Raw genomic sequence first — 20,217 nt, forward strand, 5'->3', positions numbered from 1 at the left:
AGGGGGTCACAGTGGTAGGCAAGGACTGAGGCAACACACCTCCCTCTGGCTTTGGCTTGGGGAAGTAGTTATCATGGGTACTTTTGCCCAACCTGGCACAGGTACCTGGGATGGGGGCTGGGGGGGCAGGCTGGGATTGGAGCCTCAGGATAACCTCCGGTAAAGATATTTCGGGGAATTTTGCAAAAGGCTAGCTTTGGTCAGTGATGAGAGGAACAGCCAGGCCTTAGATCTACTCTCAAAGCAAGAAGGGTACCCAAGAAGCCTAGCTGCAGAGCCAAACTGCCCACACCACACCTCACAAGAGAAGCAACAGCTACCATTTATTGGTGCTTACTATGTGCCAGGCATTCGAAATTTGTTTTTAAAAGTTGGATGAATGAATGCATGAAAGGCTAACTTTAGAACCCAAATTTTTAATCTGTGTATCCTCCATTCTGCTTCTCACATTCCCAATGCGCATCAACACGCATGCACCTTTAAGAGCTAACCAGGCACTTAAAGGCCTTTCTAGAATGGGAGGTCCCTGGGAGCAGGAACCTTGTCTATCCTGTTCATCACTGTACCCCAGTGGCCAGAGCACTGACTGGCATAGAGTAGGTATTCGGTAAATATTTGCTGAATAAATGAAGACATACATCTAGTATCGTTCCTCATGTGCAGACAGGGAAACTGAGGCCCAATGAGGCAGGGGCCTGCCTTCCCCTGGTCAAAAAGGGTCATATCAGAGCTGGGAAAGGTCCTCAGCCCCCAGCCTCACAGCACAACAGCCTGGGGCTCTTTCCCCTCTATCAAAGGGCCCGTGGCAAGCTCTCCCGCCCTCCCATATCCCTTCACACATTCCTTATTCCCCCCACCCCCAGCTTTCCCTCTTTCCTTTCTCTTTGCCAGCTGGATAATTAACCATTGGAAACAGAACCTATAATTACTGTCTCCCCCATGCCCTTAAATTACTTTCAGTTTGGGCTCTGTGACCCCTGTCTTGGGTGGGGGCTGGTCTCTCCCTCAGCAGCCTCCCAAAGGGGGGGCCAACCTAACAAGCACCAGCTGGGGCCCCAGCCCCCACCCCCAGATCCAATGGCCAGCTGTACAGGAGGCCAGCAGCAGATGGGCAAGGAGGGTCCATAGGCAGGCTGGGGCTGACTCAGCTGGGGTGTCAGTGGGACTGTGACGTGCCTGGGCAGGACAGGAGGCCAGGCAAGCAAGCGGGCGGGCCGGATTTCTGAGTGATTGATGCCAGGTGGTCACAGAGCCCTACCTAGGATGGTCCCAGTTGGGACTGGGTCTCTCCTTGCATTCTTCAGCCTACCTTCATGCCCCTGCCTAGAGGGTGCCAGGCCATCCACATCTCTAGTGCCTCACAGAGGCCTCCTGGAAGCACTAAGTGGACCAGTGCAATAAGTCACAAGAGTCCTGGCCTTCCGGCTTCACAAGGCCTGTTCCTTCAGGAAAACTGAGGCCTGGTTGCACCTACCCACCTTAGTTTTATTAGTGACCTGGGCTCAGCCTGCAGAGGAAGCCAGGTAGCCCCACCCTCACCTGGGAAGCATCCTCTATTCCTGACTCACCTGGTGCTTGGGCTCAGCTGGGACAGGAAGGAGAGCCGAGGGTGGGGCGGCTCTGGAGCCCTACCACAGGAGGTTCACACCTCCTGGCTCCAGCTAAGCTTGGTCCCTCCCTGACCCACACAGATGGCAAGGGAATGAGAGGAGGGCTCTTGTTCTTCAAGATCCCCAAGGGAGCAGCCTTGCTCAGGTTCACCCAACACAAGGCAAGGAGTAGGTGAGTGGGGCGAAGGAGCATCACCCTCAAAGAACCTCTGTTTGCCCAGGGTGTACTAAGAGGCCTGGCCTTGAACCCTAGTGCTCCCAGTCACCTGATGTGTGTTTGGGGGCAACTTACTGTCCCTCGTGGGGTCTCAGTTGCCTCATCTCAAATATGAGGCAAATAATTCGTCCCCTTCCTCCCTCACAGGGCAGTTTGGGAAACTCAGTGACATAATGTGTGTAAAAGTATTTTTTTTTTGAAGTGGCAAGCACTGTCCAGGAGAAGGATACCTTGCCACAGAGGTTGACTGAGCACCACTGTATGTGGCCAACACAGCACACATGCTCAGCTCAGACCAGTGCCAGCCATGGCACCTGGGCCAGGCCAAGTGAGAACAGCCCATCACAAACCTTCTGGGCTATTGGAGAGACTGTGCTGTGCTTTCCTTTGCCCTCTCCCATAGACTTTACTTCACATCCCCACAGCTACTCTCCGAGGCCCCCCAGGAACTCCAACCCCCAACCCACCAGTAGGGTGAGGGCAGCTGGTATCCTGAGCGGGGCTGAGGACCACCCAAGGACACTTAGAGAAGTGTGGGAAGGGCTCACCCAACCCGAGTCAGGCTCCACCTCAGTGAGAGTCATCAATCTGGCCTGAACCAGCCCTGGTTGGAGACCCCCGGCCCAGGCCGGGCCCCACTCTGGGCAGGCAGTCAAGCAACAGAGGCCCCATCTGATCCAGGCACTTCCTTTGGTTAATGAGAAACCAAATAAACAGCCTCTGCCCCAGCTGGCTCCCGGAGCACCCCAGCCGGGCCCAGCCCTGCTCCAGCGCAGCCTCCCTTCCCTCCCCCTGCAGATCCCATGGCTCTGTGGCTCTGTGGCTCTTCTCCGCCTTCATTCTCCATGCGCTTCCCACTTCCCTCGCAGCCCAGCCTGCTCCTTGGCTGGTTCACTGGGGCTTCCTGCTCTGGATCACGAACTAACCCTCCCCTTCCTTCCTCCTCCTCCTTTCCTCCACTGCCTTCTTACCCATTTTTAGCTGCTGGGATCTCACTTGTGTTCCTCTCCTGACATCTGTCTTAGCCATCTCCACCAGGAATCTCCCCCTTCACCACCACCACAAGAAAGACCTACAAGCTGCTCCAGGCTAAAGTGGGAAGGCCCAGGCCCTGCCAGTTGGGGTCTCTGCCTTGCAACTGAGGCCAAACTCTCTTCAGGGCCCTCAACACACTGTTGGACCTCCAGCCTGTGGGAGGTAGACCCAGCACTCAGGGCTGCCAGTCAGAAACCCTCAAGTATGCCATGGTGAGGGTTCCGGTGTGGCCCAGCTCTGAAGACAGGAGATAGAAGATTCTTCTGGCTGACAAGTGAACTGGGCAGCCCGAAGCAATCCCAGGACCCAGTGGGCTACAGCTGAGAGCCAGCTCTTGGGAAGTTATTTCTATCCACCTCCAGGAGCTCTGAGGCAGGGCAGGGCTGGGCCTGCCAGTAGGTCCCAGATCTAGTCCCAGCCAGGTGGTGGCAGTACTTGTGGACACACCCAGGTCCCCATGGGAACTACCCCTCCCCCATCCACCCTCTCCAGTTGAGCCTAGTGCCCTACTGGGCAGATAACCTTAACCCTATGCCACAGAGGTGGCAGGACGGAGAGGGGGAAGTGATCGGAGGCTCCAGAAGAATAAAAGGACAGAGAAACTTGGCAGCAGAGCAGGATGCGGCATAGCACAGCTGAAACAGCTTGCTCCACTAGGACAGCCACCCTCTCCCCATTTTCTGTTTTGGACACAGAAAATCTCTCAGTCTCAATCTCTCTCTCTCTCTCTCTCTCTCTCTCTCTCTCTCTCTCTCTCTCTCTCTCTCTCCTTCTCTCTCATACTCACTCATACTCTCACACTTCATTCCCCAACATCACGACACCATTTTACACCCATTTCTCCATGTGGTTAATTTTTTTTAGTTCTCATTTTTTCTAAGAAAAAAGCAACAAGAAAATAATTCAGAGTTTATACAAAACATCTTTACATTATTTTTTTCCAAAAAAGACTAGTATTTACACAAATGGCAACAGAAACAAAAACAAAAAAACCCTTCCGACTGCCACCTGGAAGGGGCTGGCTGTTCTGCTCCCTCTCTCTCCCACCTGGCACTGGAGAAGGCAGCTGGCCAGGAGGCAGTGTGGAGGTGGATGGTGTAAGGCCCAGCTCCTTCCATGGCCACTCTGGAGCGCCTGCAAGGCGCACTCAAGTGGCAGTCTGTTAGCAGCCGTGCTGGCAAGGAGCCGGGGTCAAAGTGCACGGCGTGCTGGCCCAGCCCTGGGTAGCCTCTTCCTATTTCCAGGCCCCAGCCCAAGATTGGGGAGCCAATGAGAGCTGGGTTGGGGGAGCACCCACCTGTGCTAGAGCCCAGAAAAGGAGCAGGCCACCTGGCCTTATACCCGCTTAGGTCTCTGCCCTGGGCCTCTGTCTCCCCACTGGGCCAAAGGGGCCAAAGGGGGCCAAAGGTGAGGAGAGAACAGGGCGGGAGGAAGGAGGAAAAGGGAGAACTCCCAGCTCTGCAGGGCAAATAGCCACCTGGGCACCTCACCTCCCTCCACCCCCCATGAGGTCATCTGCCTGCAGCAGCTCTCCTGTTCCCCAGGCAACAGCCAATTAAGACGTTAATTACCGTGAGAGTGAGGGAGGCAGGAGATGCCCAAGAATCCCACAAGGAAGGAATTTTTTTTTTTGGTGGAAGGGTGGCAGCCACTACCCCATTGCCAAGATCAGCTTTGTAGCAGAAGGGTCGGAAGGGGAGGGTGAGACACCTTGCCCAATGGTACTGTCATCTTCGCTCAGGGGCAAGAGCAGCCCTGGCTTGTCTCTCCCGCCCCCATAACAAGGGGTTTATAAAAGAAATGCCATCTTATGCTTCCTGTCCCCGGCCCCTTATACTGGGCTGAGCCAGGCTCAGAAAGCCTGGGGAGGGGCTGCCTTTTCCATTTTTCTTCCAAAAAAAAACAGATGAAAATGAGTCGACAGCTAAAAATTGAACACAAAAACATTAAAAACAGTGATGATAGCGGACAAGCAGTCCTGGGAAGGGGGAAAGGGGGCAAGGGAGACAGGGCCAGGGGCATCCCCCTGCCTGCTGTCCATAAGCGTCCAACCCTGCCCTCCAAGAAGGGGCGCCCCCACAGAGCCCAGAGGCCTGGCCAGAGGGGGAAGGCACAAGAGCATGGGGGCTGGGGGCACAAGCACCCCCTCCGAAGCCCAGGGGCAGGGCAAAAGGAGGATTATAAAAGCCAAGAAACTACAAAACTAAATACAAAGGTGGGCACAGCTGGCAAGGGGAAGGGCGTGGGGAGAAAGGAAAGGTGCAGTCCCAGCCGACTGTCCCTCAGGGCCCGAGGCCGCGCCGGGCTCTCAGACCTTGTAGTAGATGTTCGCTGGGCTCTGGGGTGGCATCTCCTGGACGATGTAGACAGGGTGCCCGTAGTCCCCACTCACCTTCTCATAGTGGGGACAGTAGTTGTTCTCTGTAGTCCGTAAGGGGATGATGATGTCGCTGGGCTCAGTGCCCGCCGTGCCACTGCCCCCCTTGGGACTGGCCAGGGTGCTGAGCGAGAGGGCAGGCGCCCGCTGCTGCGTGTGCTTGCGGTGCCGCTTGCGCAGCTTTAGTAGCAGAACCGTCAGGAAGATGATGATGAGCAGGAAGATGACGCAGCCGGCACCCACGGCCGCAAACAGTGCCACCTTGGAGTTGAAGAAGCTGTCGGGGTCCCCGCTGCTGCCTCCACTCCCCACTGAGCCACTCTTGTCCTCCTGGTTCACAGTCTCTGAGGAAGGGAGAAGAGGGGAGGAACAATCAGGGGCACGTGGCAGATTTCAGGCTGGGCCCTTTCCTGCTTTTCTTCAGACACAGGGCCTGAAAGGGCAGTGGGCAACGGATTTGCGCTCCAAAAGCCCCCCATGTACTCACCATGCTTGCCGTCAGAGTCACCCAGGGAGCTCCGACCGCCGGGGGCCTGCGTGGCCATGTTGATAGTGTTGTCTGCCCCGTTGCTGGGCCGGCTAGTAGTCAGCTGCTCAGGTGTCACAGCATTGGGGTCTGTAGGAGGGGACCGGACAGGTAAGAGGAAGGGACCCCATCAGCATGGGGGCTTCAGTCATCCCAGATGGGCCAAGTATGGCCTGCATACCAGATGTCAGCTACTCTAACTCTATTGCCCCTCCCCTACTCCCAACACACCCATGCCCAGTCAGGTACATCTGTTGCAAAGGCCTAACCAGGGACCCTCACACCAGGCACTCACCTTGCCCGACCTTCATGACGATCTTCATGGTGCGCGTGCGGCACACACCTCCCTCCCGGTTCTCCAGTCCCTCCAGGCTCCCATTGGATGTAGCTGCAGCAAGAGGCCAGCACCATCAGGGAGAAAGACAGGCATGCCAGTATTACCCAGAAACCCTAGTGCTGCCTTAGCCTCCATCAGGACAGAACTGGGAGGTAGAGGGTGGCAAGCAGCCCCCACCTACCTGTGACCCTTTCTACTTCTCTCGCCCACAGGAACTGAGCAGCCAGCCCTGTCCAGCCTTGCCAGGAACTAGCCCATCCCCAAGGGTGCTGGACATAACCAGGCCCTGGCCATTCTTTCTCAGTGGACACTACAGTGTGTCTTCTCATTGGGCAATGTTGCTCAGACGCAAAACAATGAGAACTGGCATCTTGAGGGAGGCTTCTACAAAGACAGGAAGGAATCCCAGATTTGGGGTCAGGAGAACTGGGTTGGAGTCCCAATCCTATCCCTAACTCCCTGTGTGATCTAGGGCAAGAAGTCCCTTCCCTTCTTGGGGTGGCAGTTTCCCATGAAGAGACAGGCCGAATAGCTGGCTGATCGCAAAGGGCTCTGCCAACTCTGCTATTCCTAAGATTAGATCTTAGGTGGGCAAAGAAAATAAGAGAGAGAGAGTACCACAAATTGGAGTCCTCTCCCACTTAACTCCTAGAGCCAAGGCGAGCTGGCAGTGGGCCCTTGGTGAATATTGGGCCAGAATTCCAAGGCCAGGCTGGGAGGGGCACATTCCCATCTTCAAAGCGGACCAGATCAGACAGGGCCCTAACTGTATGCAGTCTCACTGTACTACTTAGAAGCCGCCGCTGCTACAGGATAGGACAGAACCCCATGATGAGCAGGGACTCACAGGTAATGTAGTAATCATGGTGCTTCTTAAACTCCAGGCCCATGTAGTTGGGGCTGAACTCCTGGAACTTGATGGTGAAGCGGATTTCCTTCTCTGGCCGATTGCAGGTGACCAGCACATTGGGGTCGAGCACAGTGCTGCAGGCAGCCGCCTGCTCAGGCCGAACCAGGTACAGCTTGTAGTACTCATAGGGCCGCCCTGCTTCTGCTCGGGGACAGATGATGTCCAGCTTGTCTCCAATCTTTGGGTAGATCACCAGGCCCTTCCCACTCAGGAACCTGCCCAGGAGGGAAGAGGGGGTCAGCCTCAGGGTCGGGGTTTTCAGGCTATCTCCCGAGCCAGGGGAGCAGACAATGTGGGCCAGGCTAGGCCTCCTGAGTGAAAACGGCAAAACAGGAATTCTACCTTTCCTCCATGCTTGGGCTGGGGGTGGGGAAAGAGAACCACACTGCCAGCAGGGTGTGGATGGGGTGGCCCATGGGCAAGGCTGCCAGGCTTTGACTGCTTGGCAGGGTGGGGCACTGCCTAGCTGGGGGAGCCCTTTGTCCTAATGTGGCATTTCCGCAGGGGGTTGACGTGGCCGATGGGCTGGGTACCAAGGTATCAGGCCTATGCTGCCTGGAGGTGGCAGCCCAATCCTCCTCCCACTGCCATCACACTCACATTCCTTCACAGCCACTGCTAGCACCTCCTCTGCACACATGTGCATATGCGCATGCACACACACACAAGCCCACACATGCCTTAGCCACTGCTCCCAGCCAATGGCCAGGGGAGCTCAACCTGCCTGAGACCCATGCCTTCTCCCCCTGCCTTGCTAATCTTGGGCATGATGAGAAGATAGAAACAGACATCTCCTGGAGCCCAGGGGTAATGGGCACAGTCTCTGGCTGGGTTCTGCTCCATACAGACCTGCCCATTCCCCACTCACACTGCCCGGTGTCCTATCTGGACACATCTCACCCCAGCATGCAAGAGCCTGAATCCCCAAACTGAACCACTGTGACTCCTAAGAACAAAAGAAGGGGCCGAAGCAGAGACAATAGGTCACATAACATAGGGCCCCAGGAACCTCCCTCATCTGTGTTCTCACCACCCTCCCCACCTCCACACTGCCTCTGCTCCAGTTCCTGAGAGATGGGCAAATGCCATCTGATCTGGGTTTGTCTTCTACTCCAGAAAGCCAGGCACTGTGGAATAGCAGGGGCAGGGCAGCTGCCCAGGGCCATTCATTCGCTTGCCTCTATCTTTGCCCGAGCACATAGTAAAAAAGTGGTGTTCTCTTGGCTACCTCTGAGCCTGGTCGAGCTGGAGCTGGGAGCTAGGCAGTACTGTATAAGAGAAAGAAGACAGACTTTGGAAACAGACAGACAAGACCCTTACTAGTTCTATAGCCTTGAATGTGCTGTTGATTCTCCCTGAGCTTCTGTTTCCTCCCTCATAAACTGCAGAAGGTAAGAGCACTCCTCCCTAGGGGTGTAGAGGAGAGGTGCAATGTCACACGCAGAGCACTTAGCACACAGTAGGCCCTCAACATGTTTGACTACAAAACGTCAGTCTTGTTTCTTGGGTGGGGTGGATAAGAAGAAAAGGTGTGGCCCCATCTTCAAGGACTTTACTGCCTGGTGTGGGTCAGAAAAGTAAATGGCCAACACTATAGCCATAGATAGTGCCAGACTAGCTATAGCTTATGTGTGAGGAGAGTAGTTCAAACAGCAAGGGCTGGAGGCAGAGAGTGGAAGGAACATGATGTCAGAGATGGGTCTACAGAAAAACCAGGAAGAAAAGGGGTCCTGGGTGATGAATAAGAAGACAACGCACAGCAAGAGTGAACAGCATTGATTTGGGGGGAGGGTGAACTCACAATACGACATACGGATGATGTATTACTGGGTTGTACCTCTGAAACTAATGTCACCCTGACACGGTCAACAAAAAAAAGTAAAAATAAACAGATGATTGATTAATTAAAAAAGAGTGAACAGCACTGGCTGGGACACAAATCCCAGGTCAGTGACTGGTAGAAGAAGAGGTGGAGAAGCTCAGTGTGAGGCAGGCTCTGAGGGTCACAACGCACACTGTGGGCTTCATCTCCCTGGGGACAGACCTTCTAGCGGGAAGGACAATGAAGCGCTGGAGGCAGTACTTCATGAGAATGAAGCCGACGGTGGAAGAGCACAGTTCCACTTCCCCAGGTTATACATTCCGCAGTGGAGACTTCAAGGTACGTGGGCCAACAGGGCGCTCAGTGTCCTCACCCAAAGCAGGGAAATAACAGCCAAGGAGCAGAGTAGGGCAACTAGGCCAAGCAGATGAAGGACATGAAGAGAGGCAGCCCTCTCTTCCTGTTGAGTGAGGCTCCACCAAGCGGGGGCCTGCCATCTTGTGTGGGACGGTAAGAGTCACAATGAGGTCTCCCCCTTGGTACCTAACTTTACTGCACCCCAGAGGACCAGAAAGGGAGCAGGCATGGGATGGGGGTATACATAAACATTTCAGAGGGAACGTCCCCGCCCTGTGCACCATAAAGAACAAAGAAGTTTCACCAAAGCCCCTATAATTCCCAAAGGTATTTTTCACTTTCCAACCCTTACACTGGTTCTATCCAGACAGCAGGATTAGACAACTTCTAGTACCTTAGAGACAAGAGGAAGCTTCGAGACCCACCGAGTCCAGGCTCCCCATGCGAAGGTATGAGTGATCAGATGAATGTTTCCATGGAAGGGAGGCACTCACAGACGAACCCAAGGACAAAATTCACCCAGGATGTTCACCCCTAGAGAGTCTAAGAACAGTTTGCACAGCTGCACCTCAACAAGGCCCTCCCTGGAGGTCACAGCAGGAACATAGAGGGCATGCAAAGGAGTTCAGGCCAGCTCAGCTTTCTAACCACCTGGTCCTGGCTTACTCACCAGGGAGTCCTGTCTGCCCTGAGCAGTCTCCCATCCACACGGAGGATGTGGAGCCCTGGAACTGGAAAACAAGGCTTCCAGCTACTCAGGGTTACCTGGAACCCAAGACATGGGGGGAACGGATGTCTCCGTGGTAGGTGGAGGTGAGGGGAGAAAAGAGGACTGTTGCCCCCGACACCCCTCAGACTCCCTTCAACCTCAGTGAGCAGAGTTCATAAATATTCATCAGTTCATTTGCATAGCAGCTGGCGGAGGGAAACTTACCTTCCTCTCAAGTGCAGAAGGGAGAGGAGACTTGTGTTCCCTGACTCTGACCCCCATCATCATGCCTTATCAGCACCTTCCCCATCACTGGACAAACTGCTTTTTGCCCTATGAGAGAAGCCCAAGAAAGGGGCAAGGGGGCCATTAGGGCTGCCTGTGTAGCCAGTGAGAGAGTGAGGCCATGAAGCCAAGCACAACACTAGCCATATTGTACAGGGGGACCCTGCAGGTCTCATCTCATACTCACCAAGTTAGGGGTAGGGGCAGAAGAGGAGGAGGAAGAGATTGTCCTCAAGTTAAACTCTCTATCCTCCACTTTTCAAAAGCTACTACTGCGCCCATTATCAAGTCAAGCTTCCCTGCCTGGGGCCACCCCCAGACAATGCCCTTTTCTGGAAACTAAGGGGATTGACATGGCCCAGCAGGAGGCCTGAAGTGGGTCGTCATGGTTACCCCTGAGGCCTTCCCCTCTTAGCATCTGATAGCCCCGGGACCCCAGCGAGCCACCCCAGGGAGTAAAAGGACTTAGGAGAGGCAGCCTGAGCAGTCCAGCTCCGGCTTTGGGGCCTGCCTTCTCCCCTGCATCCTAGTCTGAGCTTCTCCCACAGCCTTCCTACTGAGCTCAGAAAAAGGAATCCCGGAATAGAAGAAGCCTGAAGGGTCTGGGCGGTAGCCTCCAAGGCCCTGGACTGGTTAGGGGCTGACTGCCCCCTGCTTCTTTTGTCCAGCTGAGCGCCTGTTGGCCCATACAGACACAATCTCCAGTGGGGAGAGCTTACAGTGTGGGGTCGTGCCCAAAAAGCTGCCTGTGTCTGACCAGATCTACATTTCCTTTCTCCCCATCCTTACCTCAGGCTCTTAGAACCTGTGGTCAGACAGTGGTCGAAGACAGAGCCTGGTCCCAGGCCATGCTAGTCCAAGGCTGGTAGAAGACTCTAGCCACAGCCTTGACTGGGTGACCCCAGCACCACCATACCTGCATCCCACCCCACCCCCCAGCGTGACAGAACCAGCGGAGGACAGACCCCAAGCCAGAGCTCAAGTCTGCTCTCATCCCAGCAAGGGTGGGGAGCCCCCAAATTAAAGGCTCTTCTTTCACTCCCCCAGCTCCACCCAGCCCCTGAGGCGGCTGAAGCAGGCCTGGCGTGTCCCAGCAGTGCCCGCCCAGGCGTGGGTGGGCAGGAACAGCAGCTGGGTCCTGGCACTGGTGTGCGCGTGCACACACACACACACACACACACACACACACACAGAACACTGTCGGAGGCAGGGAAGCCAGGAGAGTCCCACAGGAAGTCACCCTCCCCACCCACACTGGACTATGCCCTCCTGTCTGCCCCACCTGACCAATGCTATAGGGTCCACTAGAGACTTAACCCTCCCTTCCTCAGTGTCTGCTTTCTGTGGGTTCCCTGAGAGGAAGATTCCTGGCCCAGAGAGGAAGCAAAGGTGCTGTTCAGAGCTCAGGAGGGAGGGTGCCAGGGAGCAAGTTGGCTGCCCCTGGTTCAGGTCAGCGGAGCAGGCTATCTTCAGAGGTAGGCCCAGCAAAGTCAAACGAGGAAGTCAGAGCACTGCTCATCCCACGCAGGCAGGGCCTGAGTCACAAGGACAGATGCACGCACACCTGTGAGGTGAGAGGGGAACCCAGGGGCAGGGAGCCCGTGCCTCTTTCTAAACTCCACCTTGAATTCCCATCTCTCCTAGAGTCCAAGGCAGCAGAATGGTGTGGACAGAATGGCACACAGCACAGTTCTACCCCTACGGGCTGAGTGACTACAGCAGACAAGTCATTTCCCTTTTCTGGGTGTATGCCTCCTCATCTGGGAAATGGGGGTGATTCCAACTTCCCAGGGCTGTTTGGAACATCCGATGAGCTCACATATGAGGACGCTTGTGAGTAGCAAGGCGCTGCCTGTAAGCACACCAAGTACAGTGCTATTTAGAAGTAAGAAGCTTACAGTGCTGGCTGCTAGCACCCCCACCCAAAAGGACTGCCATACCAACACACCCAGAAGGGGCTGCTGTGGGGCACGGGGGCAGGGAACCCTAAATGTAGCTGGTGAGCATCCCCCATCTCAGATCCCCTAATAATCACAGGGTGGGCCCTCCCTCCCCACAAACCTGGCATTCTCCTGGCAACCGGCAGCCTCCTGGCTGGCCCACCATTTCTGTAGTCCCAAACCCAGATAAACCACAAGGCACAGTAGTATCCAGGGCCCGCCCATCATCACCCACTGAGCTGGTGAGGCAGTGGAGAGCCTGAGGGGAGAAAGGGAACCCTTGATTCAGCCCCCAGCCTCACAAGCCCTTCTGGCCCTGGCCTGGCTGCATGGGGTGGAGGCAGGGAGGGAGAGGAACAGGGAACTCAATGGGCTGCTGGGTTCCCAGCGCTCTCAGGCCCCCACCTGTGGCCAATCAGCCACAGAGTAGAGGAGGTCAGGTCCCTAGCCGCCCCGGAAAGGGGCCTCATAAGCTGGCCTCCCCAGGACTGTGAGCTGGAACAGCTGTGAGGGGGCTGGGGACAACACTTTGGCTTAGTGCAGGCAAGCCCGGGTTGGGGTCTGCAGCTGCCCCCACCCATGTTAGATGGAGTCAAGGGTCCTGGACGCCAAGCTGGACCCCCACCCCCACCCCCTTGTAGAGAAGGTGTAATGTGATCTCAGGCACATTCCCACTCCCTGGAGGTGGGGGAACCTGAGTGGGGGGCAAGAAGGGGTCAGAACGGGACTGAGAGACTGAACTGCAGCAGCTGGACTTGGCTGAGGACTCAAGTGTGAGGTTTGCCGGCTGCCCCAAGCTCTCAGGGGAAGAGGCTGGGGGAGGGGGACTGCCCTGGGACCTTCCATAACAGCCCCCCACCCAAGTGCAGGCACACACTCTGGTTCTTCCCAACATCTAGTGGGACCAAACCCACGTCCCCACGCTGTGCCCATCGCACAAAGCTGACAAGAGGGGCCATTGAGGCAGAAGCTCTTGCCACCCAGGGTTTACCACGCTGGGAGGCCCCAGCGCCAATGTGGGAAAGAGACTGGGAGTCTTGAGTCGGCCCTTCCCGCTCCCCTTTGCCGGTCAGGTCTCCCGTGCGCCCCGGAACCTGGAAACATACCTCTAGCCTCACCGCTTCTTTATTTTGATTTTTTTTTCCCAACGAGGAAGCAATTAAGCAGGTTTTATAAGTGCTGGGAGACTTCGGGGAGGGTGGTTGCCAGCTCCTGACAGGGCCGAGGAGACAGACCAAAAGCCGGGAGGAAGAGGGGAGGGAAGAGAGAAAACGAGCCTGTGAGGGAGAGCACGGGCATGTGCGAGAAACAAAAGGACTTGAGAAAAAGAGGCAGAGAGTGACTAAGAGTGAGAGGGAGTGTGAGAAAGAGGGAGAGCTGGCGAGACTGGCTAGAAAGGGGAGGTGAGCGCGGACCAGAGGGCAGAGAGGGCCGACTGACACGGACCCGAGAGAGAGAACTCGGGCCAGAGGCACAGAGGGACACGGACAGAGCCGCAGAGTGAGACTGTTTATTTGAAAGGCTGTGGCAGCCTGAAGGTTGGGCGCGGTGGCAGAGGCAGCCCCCAGAGCTCCAGGCGAGTGGAGAGCAGTGCCCCCCTCCTGTCTTCTTGCTCCCCCCAAATGACGGCTGCATTCCAGGCCCCTGAGATGGAATGGGGCGGGGGGAGGGGGGGAGCGCCAGGGATACAGGACCAGTCCCCAACCATTCCCAGAATCTGCTCAATTACAGGATGGAATTTGTGCAGGTCCAACTGAATCCTCAACCATCACCCCCACCCCACAGGATGCCTGCACTCGGCTTGAAGTGGGTACAGTGGTGTCAGACCTCAAAAACCTGTAAATGAGTCCAGGGCACTTAAAGGCTCAAAACACAAAAAGGAGGAAGCTCAGAGAGATCTTGTTTCTCCCAGCTCCACCCCCCCAACTCTGCAGGAGGGCTCCCTTCCAGCTGTGGAGCCGCCTGCTATCTCTGGTTAGAGACCCGAGAGAGCAATTAGGTCACTCCCATGAGCCCCTATGATGGGCTACCCCAGGCGGCTTTCAGCTCTCGCAGCTCAAGAGGGAGCATTTCCAGCCTCCACCCTTACAGGGGAGAACTGGGCACTTCACAACCCTTCCACCCGGGCTCAGCGGCCCAGGGCCCCCCAGATCATTTTGAATCCCTACTGTTAGCAGAGCGCTGTGCCCGATTTGGCTTCGGGCAGGGGAGAAAGTCTTGCTAATCCCTTTCTTGTACCAAAACAGAGCCTTCTCCCTTGACCCTGGTCTAGCTACCCCACCGACCAGTAAATAGGACCCTACCTTAACCCAAGGGGAAGAGAACTAAAGAGGCTGTCTTCTCCCACTCCAGGGCCGAGAGGGGCACGTCCCTAGGACCTAACAGGCTGAAGCAGGCAGGAGCCCGACAAGTTAGTGGGGAGCCCAGGAGAGTGGACAGGAAAAGATTTCAGATACAGGAATGGGAGAGCACAGACAGGACAGTGCAAGGCCCCCACTTTCCCATTAAGTGGACAGTATCTGCACACTGCGGGGACCTCAAGAAAACAGGAAGGAAGAGCGATTTTAACCCTCGGTTCCAACCTGAGTCCTGGATGCCAAAAGGGAAAGAGGTCCAGAGGTCACCACACAGCCCCATCGACTCCCCACTAACAGCCCAGAAACCAGTGAGCCACCGCCCTGAAGGGTGTGTGTTGCTGGGGGCGGGGGGGGGGGGGGAGCGATTGTGAAGGGGAAGGAGGAAGGAAAAAAGAAAGGATCTCCTCTACATAGCTGCCTCCCCAACCCCTTGGGGAAAACTACGCACAGCTTCCCAATCTGAGAGACACAGGATGAGGGCCAATGGACCGCCTGGGCAGGAATCCTTCAAACCCTTCATTCCCCACCCACCTCCTTCCCAAGCTGAGCCACACTCTCCTCCCGGGCGCCCTCGAATCTCTGCCACCGGCTCCACTGGACCCCCGACGGGCGCGCTGGATCGAACCGCCCCCCCCCCACCCGCAAACCCCTCTTCCACTCCGCCCCTCTCCACCCGCCGCCTTTGTGAGCCTGGAAGCGGCGCCCGCCCTTCCAAGGCCCGGCAGGGAGAAAAGGGGGGCTAGAAGAGACGGCAAAAGGAAAAGCTAGGGAGGCGAACAGGGAAGAAAGAGAAATGAAAATGGGAGAAGCTGGAATGGATATAGGGGCGCTGCCATCAGCCCCAAGCGCGGGGTCCCGCACCACGGTCCCTTCACAGCTAAACAAACGAGGAACCTATGTTCCGGCCTCATCCCTCGGCCAGGTCAAGCTCGCCCCTCGAGAAGCTCTGGGCGAAAACCACCACGTTCCCAGGGGCCCCAGAAGGGGCTTGCCTTCTCACCACCACCACCACCCAGCTCTCTAGTGCGCTCCCGAGCGCCGGGACTCCCACCTCCGTCTGGCGCGATCATCTCGACTTGATCTGGGACGTGGCGAGGAGAGGGCCCACAAGCCGCGGGGTCACAACCCAGCCAAGTGCCCCCACCCCACCCCGCCGCACCCTGCCCCGCCCGCCCGCAGGAAAACACGCTCGAAAAAGGCAGAGACAAAATGGGGCGCTGCTCCTTTTCTGAACACCTCCACACTCGCACTCGGGGGCGCGCGGCCTCACCCCAAAAGAGTGCCTCCCACCCCCAGGGACCACAGCAGACAAGTTACTCACTTGGGGTTGAGGGAGCTCCAGGACACGGGCTCCAGGTTCTTGGCCAGCGGCGTGGCAAGCCGGCACAGCGCCAACACGACCATCGCCACAAGCCACTTGCCCAGCCAACGCTGCCCAGGCCGGGCCATCTTCCTGGGGGCAGGCTGCAGTTCGTGATCCCCTGGCGCCTCCTCAGCAAAGCTCGCCTCGCCTTCCCGTGCCGCGCTGCGCTCCCAGCCGCTCAGGCTCCCATCCTCCGCGACCGCTGGCCTTGAAGTGCTCCTCTCCTGCCGGCTTCGGTGTCGCTCTTCTCCGCCCGGCCGGCCAGGAGGACTCACTGGGCAGCCGCCCCCAACCCGGGCATGAGCTACGGCCTGCGAGGGCTCGCTCCCCTGACCTCTCCGCCGCACCAGGCGCGACGGGGGCTCTGCGCCCCCGGGTGCTCCCGCTCGATTCCGGCCTGCTCCCCGAGACTGTTGGGGACTGAGCACCCTTTCCCAGACGAGGTCCTCCCACTGGGGACTCGGTGGCCACCCCGACGCCTCGAACGTCCCGGGATCGGCGCCCCTCGGAAGAAGTAGGAGTCTCCCTACAACTGGAGCGCGGTCCTGGGGCTCCCGCCTGGGTCGCCCTGACACGGGTTCCGTTCCTCCAGGCCACACTGGGACTCCGGGCTCTGCGCCCCCCGACAGCTTCTACTTCAGCGCGGGCCCCGCTCAGTGCTCTTAGAAGAGCGGGGAGATGCGGCCGAGGGAGCCAGTCCCATCAGTTTGCGCCTCTGAAGCCTCGGCAGGGTGGCCAGGCAGCCCGGTCGCGGAGTCCTAGCTCCCCGGCGATTGCGCCCGAGGGTCTGCGGCGGGTGCGAGCCTCACACACCTCCCACTGCTGTCCAGCGCGCATAGACTCCCTCCGCTGCTGCTGAGCTGTCTACTCCCTAGCTCAGGCGAACGCAAGGCCAATCCTACTGCTCTTAGCCAATAGCAAGCTCCGTTACGGGGTCCTTGCCCCGTACCACGCCCCCAGAACAGGAACGGGGAGGGGCTTCAGGGAGCTCTTAAGGACGCCGCGCTGTCGATGGCACCAATCTGAGTGTGCGGCTCATGCGGTTAGGGGTGGGTCCCGCCTAGTCCTGTTCCCAGAGCGCTCACCCCGTGGGAAGTTGGCGCTCCTGTAGAGCTGTCGGCCTCTTCTCCCCAAGCGCCTGGTCAACTCTCCGACCCACTGACCTGAGCCACACAAGCCCTGTTACAAGTATCTCGGGAAAGTAGTACTTCCATTCTCTTTTTTTTTTTTTTTTTACACTCGCGAACCCTGCCTGCTCTGTGCTCAGTTCCGTGGCAAGGAGAGCCTGTTGGCTCCCGGGCCAGTCTCCCGTAAGGCTCCCGTGGCCATTCCTCCTTCCGCCCTCGCAATAAAGTGTCCGCTTGCACTTGGACCCAGAGCCCTGAACACATTGCAAACGGATAGCGCTGGGTGGTGGAGATTCAGAGGAGTTGAATACGGGATCCCGGGGGAAGTTGAGTTTTTCACCCCTAGGGACCAGGCCTTCGGAATTTCTGATTTGGAGGAGAGCCCTAGGAGTCCAGATTTAGAGTATCGTCCTGTCTGCACGCACAAGCAAGGCCTCGTGGTAGGCCAGAGGGGATAAGAGGGCACCTCGATAAAGAAGACACCTCGAGGGCAAAGAGGAAAGGGCGCAGGGCAGGCGCCTTTTGAAAAAGCAAAAGCGGGCGTTCCTGTCCCGAGACACTGGACTCCGGCCCCTCCCGGCCTCGCCATCTGGGTCTTTGTCTCTCAGCCCTGGCCCATTCTCCCCGCCCCTCCTCGCTTCCGTGCTTAAAAGTTTGGCTCCATCCCACAGCTCAGACCCTCCCGGTCCGACCCGCTCGCCCTGGTCGGACCCTAACAGACGCACTCACGTGCTAATGTCTCCCCCTGCTGGTCTTTCATAGCACTGCGGGCGCATGGGACAAACAGTGCTCTCGCTGAGCAGGAGCGTGGCACACGCAAGCCTGGCACACGCGCTTGAACACAAGACCTGGAACAGACGTAGTGACCTTGGCAAGAATCGAGCCCCAGTATGGGGAAGAAGAGAAAGCACAGGAGAAAATTCTGGGTTTGGGGTTGGGTTTGAGACTGCCAAGGATAACAAGTTCCCTTCCTTTATGGAGATAACTAAGTGAGGAACCATTTGAGGCACGGAAGTGCTCTACCATATATACAGTTTCGTGCTTCAAATAGCGTAAATTTGAGCGCGACTTACGCGGCTATTTACAGTCGCGTAAATAGGAGGCTGAGCTACTGAGTCTCTCACTGTATTCTCTGATAATCTCTGACTGTAGAGTGGACCACCATTTGGCAGAAAATACAAAAGGAGAAGCTGGGCCCCTCCTACTCTCAAGGATATGGCCTCCAAAGTAAGAGAAATCTGGGTAGATAGGGAGGAAGGAGCTGTGCAGGGTCTCTCAGATCCAAGCTGGGCCCCTTACTGGCGAGTGAGCAAGGAGAGAGGAGAACGAGATGCAAGGGCACACCAAACTCCAGTTTGGAGACTAGGATCCTCCCAGGTACATGGCAGGACATCAAAACAGCCTGCCACTTACTGGGTACTGACTGTGTGCCAAGAACTCTGTTAGATGCATTTCCTTTCCCAATCCTTTGAGATGAATTCCACTAGCCCCATTTTACATAAGAGGGAAACTAAGGCTCAGGGAGGAGAAGTGACTCATCTAAGGTCACGTAGCTGCTTGGTGGTGGAAACAGGATTTGAACCCAGGCTTATCTGTCTCCAGAGCCCATGCCCATTCCCCTTTACCATACTGACTTGCCACCTTTCCAGCCCCTTCTGGCTTACATGCTGACTTAATTCATTCCCGGTTAAAAGCTGGTTCGTGCCTGGAAAGCAGCAGCCTTCAGGATGGCCAGGACCCTACTCTTCACTCATGGTTCTCCAAGAGGTTACTAGGCCTAGGGAACTTCATCTGTGTCCCTGGCCACATCCCCAAGGGCCTGGCTAAAATCCCCACTGTGAACTCCAGAACCAGCCTCAGAGTCCACTTTCCACCGTCCGAGTGCCCCTTGGGAGGGAGGGAGGTGAACCCCAGACCAGGTGTGGGATGAGGGAGATGAGGCTCTGTTGCTAGGCTGGGAAAACCAGGGAAGGCAGAAGCAATTTCCGAGGGTGCCAACGCCTAATCCTGGGTGGGGAGGGCAACAGAGGAAAGAGAAAAGAACTCTTTATGTCCAGGCCTGCTCCACACACTGCTCACCCCTGGTCATGGCACAGACTTTCTGTCTCAACCTGTCGACCCCAGCTACGGAGGCCTCAGAACCAGAGCTGGGACTACTCCCTGCCACAGCCAGGGCTGGTGACTCTGGGTTTCCATCCCCTGCCTCACCCTAGCAGGGCCTCAGATGTAGTGATTCAGACCCCTGAGGTAGGGAAAAATTACTCCCGAAAGGAACCCGAGAGGAAGTCAGGATCTGTGTGGAAGGTGGGCCTTCTCTTGTCCAAGCCCACAGTCCCTCGGCTTTCAAGTTCTCCAATGCTTCCTGAGCACTGAACCTGTGCTAGCCTCTGAGCTGGGCCTGCCCCGTGACCCGCAGAGGAACCCTACTGAGCCTCCCCTTGGAGGAGCTCCAAGCAGTCAGAAATCAGTACATCGGGGCCCATGAGCTCAGGGATGCAGAACAACTGGCCACCTGGGGCGGTCTCAGGCACCATGCCCTGAGCTCAGCTTCCCACACCTGTGGGATGCAGGGGGTATAGCCACAGATTTCACTTCACCTCTGTATGCTTTCGTTAACTCACTTGTAACCTGGAGTTCATGCCTCCTTCACAGGGCTGTGGTGAGGAGTGAATGAGATAATGCACGTAAAGGGCTTAGCATCATGCCTGGCCCACCACAGCACTTACTAAATGGAAACTATTATTCCTCCACAGAGCCTCCCACAGAGACACACTCCTTCCCAGTCACACACGTTCTCACCCGTTCACACATGCTTTGTGGGCCATGCGCAGATTTTTCAGGCCCTCTGATGTTCTTACACATATCCACGTTCATACACAAACTCTCCGTCTTTCTCACATACCCACTCATGCCACACCAGGTAGCAGGCCTGGTTCCTGCCATCATGGAATGCACATTTTCTTATGTCACTGTCACACACACATGCATGAACATACATGCACACCCTTGATTTCTGTGGCCCTTGGCCTTGCCCTCTCGTTGCCTGCCTTGCATTCTGATGAGGAGTGAACTAACTCACCTAAGATTACACAGCCAAGCAGTGGGAAACTCAGGACTCAAACCTGGGCCATTTGGCTATACGTCATGAGCTTTGACTCCTAGTTCTATGCTGATATCCTAGGGCCCTGGCAAAGAGTGTGTGCCAAGGCCTGGGCCCCACACACCAAAGGGTCAGAGAGCAGAGA

The 20,217-nt window shown here is 56.7% G+C and overlaps 1 protein-coding gene across 1 annotated transcript; it reads right to left on the bottom strand.

The window, feature by feature from the left end:
* Positions 1 to 3,764: 3,764 nt before the first annotated feature.
* EFNB1 (ephrin B1) lies at positions 3,765 to 16,723 on the bottom strand. Its single transcript, XM_045847520.1, has 5 exons — positions 15,804 to 16,723; positions 6,950 to 7,227; positions 6,061 to 6,153; positions 5,727 to 5,855; positions 3,765 to 5,583 (listed from the first exon to the last, which is right to left on the bottom strand). The coding sequence occupies exons 1-5, from the start codon at positions 15,929 to 15,931 to the stop codon at positions 5,171 to 5,173; spliced, it is 1,041 nt and encodes a 346-aa protein (XP_045703476.1). The 5' UTR covers positions 15,932 to 16,723; the 3' UTR covers positions 3,765 to 5,170.
* Positions 16,724 to 20,217: the final 3,494 nt, after the last annotated feature.

The sequence above is a fragment of the Phyllostomus hastatus genome, unplaced genomic scaffold (assembly GCF_019186645.2).
Source record: "Phyllostomus hastatus isolate PE091 unplaced genomic scaffold, TTU_PhHast_1.1 phas_contig_551, whole genome shotgun sequence".
NCBI lineage: Eukaryota > Metazoa > Chordata > Mammalia > Chiroptera > Phyllostomidae > Phyllostomus > Phyllostomus hastatus.

Coding starts and splice junctions, on each gene's coding strand:
- EFNB1 (XM_045847520.1), bottom strand. CDS start 15,931: ATGGCCCGGCCTGGGCAGCGTTGGCTGGGCAAGTGGCTTGTGGCGATG. Junction 6,154..6,949: donor CCATGATTACTACATTACCT/GTGAGTCCCTGC, acceptor CTCTTGCTGCAG/CTACATCCAATGGGAGCCTG. Junction 5,584..5,726: donor TGACTCTGACGGCAAGCATG/GTGAGTACATGG, acceptor TCCCTTCCTCAG/AGACTGTGAACCAGGAGGAC.